Below are 8,969 nucleotides of genomic sequence, written 5' to 3' on the forward strand. Positions count from 1 at the left end.
ATAATGGTAGCAAGCATCTGTGTGATTCGAGACATTCAAATGGCCTGCTAATCTTTTGAAGTCTATTCGACAATACCCCCCCCCCCCCCCCCAACAAAAAAAAAATGAAATAAATGAATGAATACATTTATATGTAAACTAAACAAATGTATGAAATGAAAATAAGACTCATGAAATAAAAAATGTATAGAAATACAAAACATATTGTCAAAAACAATACACTGTTATAACAATGCAGAGAACGGTGTTTGTAAACGTTGTCATTTGCATCTTTGTTTAATTTTCAGATAAGGCTTTACGGGGCTTTGAGCATATTTTGCTTGTTGTGTATGTGGGCATGTAGGCTGGACTATTTACATCCATTATCTGCCATCTCTTCTTTAGAGAAGGATTCAGTAGTCCTGTTTGATCCATTCTTCCTTTATCTGAACCTGACCTGTTTAGTGGCCCTCCCAGGCTTGTCCATTGTGGAGTGATGGAGCAGGAGAGAAATTGTGTACCTCTAAAAGTGCAGGAGGGGGATAAAAATGAGGTGGGGGGGGGGGGGGGGACAATGTCTCTGTCTCTCTCTCTCTCTGCCTCTAAGCTTGTCCATTTATTGAATCACTGTCCCTCTCCCTCTATACTGTTATTCTCTCTGTCTCGCTGGTTGCTAAGCTACTGCCACCAGCCAGTGTTCTGGAATTGCGGCGAGGTGGGGTGATAGAAAAAGAGAAATAGATGAGCTGTAATACCCAGGAAGGCAGGCAGTGTGCTTGCATTAGGCTCTGATTGCTCCTGGCTGTGGGTGGGGGATAATGCTCCATGGCTCACATTGGTACTGGTAAAGAGCTAAAGAGGGGGTCAGATGGCACCCAATTAAGACAGTGAGCTGGACCATTGGGGGGGGGGGGGGGGGGGGGGGGGGGGGTGCAGGAGATTGGTCTTGACCTCTGCTCCATAGAGCACATTGTCAAGCTTTTCACTGTGTCTGAGAATGCAATCACTCTGCCAATATCAGTGTTTGGATAACCAACCATCACCACGTCACCCCTTTCCTTTTCACTGGGTCTGATATAATGAAGACCACCTCATTATGTAAGAGAGGGTCCACCTGGGATTTGTTGCAACTCAGGTAGTCTATATCTCATTGGGGTTTACCTTACGAGATGTGGCCTAGCTCTTCTCATGGCGGACATGTTGTTTGTGTTGTGACGCTGTGCCTCCTGACCCGCTGGCCCCCTGCCTCTCTGGCTCGGAGAGCACTGCTCCTCTCCTCAACAGGTGTCCCTAGGTAAAGAGCAACTCAAACGAGAACGTATAGGGAAAGAAAGACCCTTAACTGGCATTTAACGGAGGGGAGAAAGGGATAAAGAGAGGTTGAGCATTTTTCTTCCACGGGCTCTTTTTAAAAGCACATCCACTCTTTGGCACAATGGGGTTGTTTCATAGCCTGCTGTGTAACACAGAAAGCCGGAGACAAAGAGAGGCGGGGGAGGGAGAGCGGAGAATAAGATATGGTGGAAGGGAGAGAGGTGGCGAGAGAAAGAGGGGGCGAAAGAAGGAGAGCAATCCAGTTATAAAGTTTAATGAGGGATGTGTAGATCTGCCAACATGTTTAGGCCAGGAGATTCTTCAATGAGGGAAGTGTGGGAGACGTTTTCCCTGGAGATAGGAGGCAGAAAAAGCAAGTTAATTAAATTAAGGCAATGCAATTCAAATTCACTGCCCTCATACACACAAACAGATACGCTCACTCAAACAAATGGGTGCGCGCACACACACACACACACACACACACACACACACACACACACACACACACACAGGACAACGCTACAACAAATTAAGGCAATGAAGCCATTATCTCCCTGAAACAACTTGAATGACTAATGGATGCAGCCTGTTAAGGGGTTGTTGAGTGGAGCGGTCAGAAACACCCTGCTGCTGTGTACCTGGAGTCTCTGTCAGGGGGGAACTAATGACTACATTTAGCTCTATGTGATTAACTGTCCCACAGGTGACAGTGCCCACAACCCCAGACATGGCCTCGCTCTCTCTGTTTCTCGCTCTGTCTCTCTCTCTCTCTCTCTCTCTTTCGGATTCTCTCTTCTATACTCCCTAACCTTCTCTCTGTTTATGTGTGTTTCCTGCTGGTTAATCCCCTCACTCTCTCATTGAATCTTGACCTCCACTCACTAACATGCCCGTCGCACACACACACTTTGTTCATCTAATGAAGCCCTGGCTGTAGGTAATCTATTAGACTAATTGAACTTGATCAACATCCTAAGAAGTATGGCCCCAGCTGCACCTCTGGAGAAGGGATGTGGAGATGAAGGGGTTGGGGTGGGGGGTGGAGGGTGTGGGCTTCTACTCTGCTGTGTTCAGATGCTGCCATGCCGTGTGTGAAGGCCTCTAAAGACATGGGTGGAGGTGGAAGGGGGAGGAGGGAGGTAAGGGCTAAACCCCTGCGTGTTGCTAGGGGATGTCTTTACTTAGTTTGTGTTGCTAGGCTGCCAATTCCCCTGTGCTAAGTGGAAGCGTTTTGCCTTCTCCTTCGTCCAGGCACCCCATCTCTCTCTCTCTCTCCCCCTCTCTTCTTCCCTCCCTCCTCTTCTCAACCAAAATAACTTTACCAGCCATCTATCACTATGCTCACAGGTCTACTGTTGCTAAGGAACAAGTCTTTGGACACACATACATGTCTATATGTACTTTCCATATCTATTTATATCTTTATACACAGGCCTACATGCTGTGTGTCATGATATGAAATAATAATGAGCTCATGCCACCTGTGACCTGTGTGGAGTTCTGTACTGCATCTAGTGTCACTAATGATGTCGATAATTGACCAAAAAGAACGTGCTGCTTCTCAGAAACTATAACGTCTGTATTCCACAATACAAGCCTCAGTTTTACCAACAGGTTGTATGCGGCAAACACGAAAGACAAATATCATTCGTTGACTTCAAAGTCTGCTGAAACGTTGTGAACAAGTCTTTTGTAAAGCAGCTTCCCATCAAAATGTTCCAAAGTAACAGACTCTTTTCATTCAAGAACTTTCTCTTCACTTTGATTCAGGAATGAAACTCCCTGGCCGTACTTTGTATTGTAACCGTATTTGACTGTGCGTGGGCTGCAGTTTAATGTTTCATAAATAGACGACTGTGTGCTTTATTGTTAACGGGGAGGCAGGCTGTGTTTACAAAGGAATCAACATTTAAATCCTTGTCTGCTTCTATAATTACAATACACTATTAAATGAATGAACAGAATGACATCTACACAGCATTAGTTGATAGCGCCAACTGTTGTCATTTACAAGGCCCTGATCGAAATGAGAAAAGCTAATAGGATTATTCCAGCTTGGTGGACACCAAAACACTTAGTTTGATCTCCAGTTATTATACAGTGATAAATAAACTGTAATTGACCCCCTAGAAGTGTAATTAAATATTTGTGTAAAGAGCTAATCGTTGTTTGTACACACGCTTGTCAGTTCGCAGCCTAAAGCCGCTTATAACCAGACATATCGGGAGCATCCTCAATTGGCTTTCAAAGGCTTTGTTGAGCAGATAAACAGAATATTAGGTCTGGGGGCTTTAATATTCTCTCACATTATCTGAGGGAGTCTTTTTTTGAAAGCATCATCATAGCCTACACCTGCTCACCCATAACGTCGGTGCCATTGCTTCTTCATATAATAGCCTACTCTACAATGCCCAGGGACAGGACAAGCATAAATGACAGTAAGGTTATTATAATACTCCTGTTCAAATATAAGAAATACTGAACCGTGGAGGTTCCATGAGAATAATAGTAGTGGTCTGGTCTATGATGAGAAATACTTTTTACTACTCAGAATGATATCACTTCTGTTCCAAGTCAATGTTCTCTACACTCAAAGTCATTGTTGAGGCCAGAGATAAGGACCTATGAGAATACAGTTCCCCGTTTGGCCATTAAAGAGGGCTTGATGGTACTAAAGATAACAGATGGTAATGGAAGCAGGAGAATAATATTACTGTAGCAGGTGATCATCATGAGAGGAAGAATATGAGCAGTTACAATTTGCCTCTTAATAACTTCTTATGGCTGCAGGGGCAGTATTGAGTAGCTTGGATAAAAAGATACCCATTGTAAACGGCCAGCTCCTCAGTCTCAGTTGCTAATATATGCATATTATTATTAGTATTGGATAGAAAACACTCTAAAGTTTCCAAAACTGTCCAAATATTGTCTGTGAGAATAACAGAACTGATATTGCAGGCGAAACCCTGAGGAAAATCAAACCAGGAAGTGGCTTCTATTTTGAAAACTCCATGTTCCATAGCCTCCCTTTGCTCCATTTAAAGGGATATCAACCAGATTCCTTTTCCTATCGCTTCCTCAAGGTGTCAACAGTCTTCAGACATAGTTTCAGGCTTTTATTTTGAAAAATGAGCCAGAAAGATAACATCGCCTCAAGTGGTCGCATGAGTTTTGCTCGAGCAACAGAGTTTGGACAGCCATTGCATTTTCCCTCTCCTACTGATAAAGACATTTGCGGTTGATATATTATCGATTATATATTTTAAAAACAACCTGAGGATTGATTATAAAAAACATGTTTCTGTGGACATTACGGAAAGTATTTGGAATTTGTCTGCGTTGTCGTGGCCGTTCTTTCCTGTGGATTTCTGAACATAACGCGCCAAACAAACTGAGGTATTTTGGATATAAAAATAATCTTTATGGAACAAAAGGCACATTTATTGTGTAACTGGGAGTCTCGTGAGTGAAAACATCCGAAGATCATCAAAGGTAAACAATTAATTTGATTGCTTATCTGATTTTCGTGACCAAGCTACTTGCTAAGTGTACATAATGTTTTGTCGAGCGATCGATAAACTTACACAAACGCTTGGATTGCTTTCGCTGTAAAGCATATTTTCAAAATCTGACACTACAGGTGGATTAACAATAGGCTAAACTGTGTTTTCCTATATTGCACTTGTGATTTCATGAATATAAATATTTTTTGTAATATTCATTGAATGTGGCGCTATGCAATTCAGCAGTTGTTGATGACAATTATCCCGTTAACGGGATTGCAGCCATATCATTAAGGCACCTTGTGAGGTCCTCTATCTTGACACGAGCTCAACACCGAAAGCCAAATTGGGAAGGGAAAAAGTCCTTACAAACCACTGAAGATGTGCATAATGTGAGCCTTGGATACTCTTTCAGTAACTAGAATATGTATAGCCAATCATATAGCCTATCACTAGGGCACATATACGGTTTTCAATACAAAAGGCATGGTTGATAAGGTTGAGTCCCAATCTTCAATCTGCATGTAGATGATGGTGATTATGGTTGCTTTCAGTTTGTCAGAGCATCTAAACCTGCGCATCTCGTTGACAGGTATAGGTTGACAGGTATAGGCTACAGTACGAATAGTACAGTGCCGTATAGTGCTGCAGAGATTTTACTTTTCGTCAGGGGGTTGGCTGAAATAGCTTGACTGTTGACTTGAGAGAGAAACTGATATTTGAATAAGGCATGTTAATAAAACCGGCTGCTATCCAGCAAGTTAATCTCAGCGAAAATAGCACTGGCGTCTACACACACGGGGAAAGTATGGAGAGAGAGAGGAGGAGGAGTGGAAATAGACTTCTCTGCTGAAAAGTTTGCCCAGATTGATCAACTTGATTACATTTCTCCATCTCTCAATTCAAGTTGAGAGATGGAGAAATGTGTCTCTCTATGACTATGCTCAAGGTTGTACTGTCACGGTGGCATTTGGAGGATGAGTGCAGAACTGAACTGTACAGTACCTCGGGTTCTTTTCAGAACCCTCCTTTGTTGTCATGCCTCCCGTTTTTATTATGCAGTGGATATTAGAATGTTAGCACCACGGGGAGAAATGCAGCGTGAGCAAAGTGTTCTAGAGATTGATACATTCATCTACCATAATTAAGGTTACAAAGCATTGCCACATTCTACATCCATCAGAAATCATCTAATGGGAGTTCTTAAGTGGTGGTGACAGACCATAACCATTCCTTATGCCTTTGATTACATATTGTAATAATAACACTCCATATCCATAACACTCCTGTCACTGACAGTCGATGAGGGTTGCATAAATCGTTCAATTGTCTACATTCCGCACCCGCCCGCCCACCTCCCCTCATGGAGAGCGGAACTCATCATCTCTTTAAAATGCACGAGAGACTTGGCACGAAAGCGCACTCAAGCGGGCACATGTGCGCATGCAGGGCAGTCTTACGTACAGATTTACACCTCCTTCGAGATGTCCAAGGGGACCCGCTTGAGAGGTTCGAGCTACGTAGAAGTTGTGTTCAGTTTATTACTTTGACTCGCAAGTATGATGCTGAATAGGGCATCTGGTTAGGGTTGGGATAGTTTCTCTCCGCTGACACGCACCTACATATCAGCTTTTGGCCGTGCTGCTATTATCGAATTTAAAAGAAGGTTATACATTTCTCATTTGGTTTTTACTTTGGTTTGTTTTCCCAGTCACATGACGCAAATTGAAACTGCGAGCCAGGTTTTAGCCGTGAGTGTGTGTCTGTGGAACCGCGTGCGCCCATATCTGCCAAGCGCTGTCAGATTGACATCCACGGAGACATGAACAGCTCCTTCTTCGACCAAGCCCAGGGCGTACTATTCAACAGGAGCCAAGTCCTCGCTGGTACTCTGGCGAACTGCTGCAACGCGACCGACGTGGCAACCAGTGACGGCGGCTCGCTGGCGCTACCTCCGGACGAGCGGAAACTCTTCATCAGTCGCGTCGTACAGATCGCCGTCCTGTGCGTACTGTCGCTCACCGTCATGTTTGGTATCTTTTGCCTCGGCTGCAACCTCATGATCAAATCAGAGAGTATGATTAACTTTATGGTGAAGGACCGGAGACCTTCCAAAGACGTAGAGGCGCCGGGGATGATAGGACTCAGCTAGTCTCTGGCGCCGGGATGGAGAATGGTGTGTAGCAGCGCGCCACGGACTCATAGCCTCACCACGCTGTATTTTGGGCAGCACGCTGATATGCAATGCGTTTGATTTCCTTACGAAATATGTTTGCCAATAAAGACTGCAATTGCAGTCAAGCGCGGACAATTCCTCACATCAAAAGTTCAAGGAGGACAAGGAATGCATCGTTGTTTACGCATAGGCTGTTGGATATGGTTTTGTTTTTGACTGTCAACTTGAACAAAGTAATGGACTCTTGTGATATAAGTGTTTACACGTTGTTACCTCAAATTCTATTTGCAAAAGTCGATATTTCATAATTGTTCAAGTAACAAAACTAACTCGTCAGCAACTTTACGCATGCAGATGTTATGTTTTTTTCCCTTTCCAGTTCTGACAGTAGGCTGTGGATGTTTTGGATGTGGGAATTCTCTGAAAATATATTTTTCTTGGTCCCGTTTCTTAGTAGCATGTCGGGCAAACACCCAAGGTGCTGGGATCTTGCATGTTTAACAAACCCCATCACTGCTTCAGATAGTGTTTTCTTGTTCAGTTCCAGCATGCACGCGGCTTGGTCTGTAGCCTACCGTACAAGGTGGTATTTGGACCTACTGTTTTTGCACTTTTTGAAAGCACCTGATGCTGCATGATTTTTGTACCACGATGAAACTTGAATGAAAAGTGCAGCATGCTACGAATAAACGTGACGTTGTCGTATCTCTTCATTGATATCCATTGTACATAATGTACCTAGACTACCTGTTGCAGTAGATTCGATTTATTAATGTATGGCATAGGCCTATCGCACAAAGCAGCATAAATATGCAGTATAAATTAAACAAATGAATTACATTTAAATGTGATCGAGGATCTTGTGCATGTTATACTGTACTGTAATACCAATAACAGTAACAACAACAATAATAATATAAGATAACAGCGATTATAATAATAACGATAATGTTATTAGTCTATTATAATTATAATAATCTATTACAAGGATACATATTAATGGTTTATAGACACGTCTAAACTATTCACCATTTGCACAGTTACGCACGTAAATAACTGTGTAAAATCTAATATTGTTGGCTATAAGACTAGTCCGTTTTAATGCACAGGTGAACAAGTACTCAAGACTATTAAATGTTGTGCACTCATGCCATGACTTTTATCAAAATGAATTTGTGAATTTCTTATCTGACGATAAAGTGGAGATAATCCACGGAGGGTATGATCCATAGAGGCCATCTCGCTACAAAATCCATGCAGTCAAATAAAGTCAAGGTTGAGTAGAGACATATCCCACTGGGCAGAAACTGGTTTAATCGACGTTGTTTCAATGTCATTTGTAAATGTATTGTGACGTGGATCTAAATGCAAAAAACATTGGATTTTAAAAAAGTAACCAACGTAAACATGTTTTGAAGATGGAATTTCAACCGAAGGATTATGTCATAACTGTAAACCATTTTCAACATAGACAAACCTTGTATAAAATATGTTGAATTTGTATCTTTAAAACAATGTCAGATCTTCAATGTTATATCCACTATCAAAAAAAAAACCGAAACAATAGTCTGGGCTCCTACTGGTCGCCCATCCAGAGTTTTACCCAAGCTCTGCTAGTTTTGATTTGTCACTGACTACTACCAATGTGCTATCACGAGAAGGATTATTGATCTCTAAATAACTAAATATATTCACTGTTGTTATCAAAGTCAGTCCAAAGAGTAGGTTTAAACAGAACAAATAAAATGTAACCATACTTTATAAGTCATATATCATCAATATTATTATATTTATTCCTAGATAGCATTTGCAAGTCATCAACAGCTGTTGCTTCAATTCAACCCGCGGTTCAACTACAAATAGACCATCCATACAGTATAGAGTTATGGTTTCAATCTTTGGTTGGTTTCAAATGTAATCTTCAAGTTAATCATTAATATGTTGTATTCACATCTTCAACTCAACCAAAAATCAAAGTTAAAGCATAGCACTAA

At 42.0% G+C, this 8,969-nt stretch overlaps 1 protein-coding gene across 1 annotated transcript; it reads left to right on the plus strand.

The window, feature by feature from the left end:
- Positions 1–6,210: 6,210 nt before the first annotated feature.
- On the plus strand, positions 6,211–7,900 carry LOC110486232 (reprimo-like protein). Its single transcript, XM_021557676.2, has one exon. It carries the CDS (start codon positions 6,622–6,624, stop codon positions 6,949–6,951), a length of 330 nt encoding a protein of 109 aa, XP_021413351.1. The 5' UTR covers positions 6,211–6,621; the 3' UTR covers positions 6,952–7,900.
- Positions 7,901–8,969: the final 1,069 nt, after the last annotated feature.

This window comes from Oncorhynchus mykiss, chromosome 13 (genome assembly GCF_013265735.2).
Source record: "Oncorhynchus mykiss isolate Arlee chromosome 13, USDA_OmykA_1.1, whole genome shotgun sequence".
In the NCBI taxonomy this organism is placed as follows: Eukaryota; Metazoa; Chordata; class Actinopteri; order Salmoniformes; family Salmonidae; genus Oncorhynchus; species Oncorhynchus mykiss.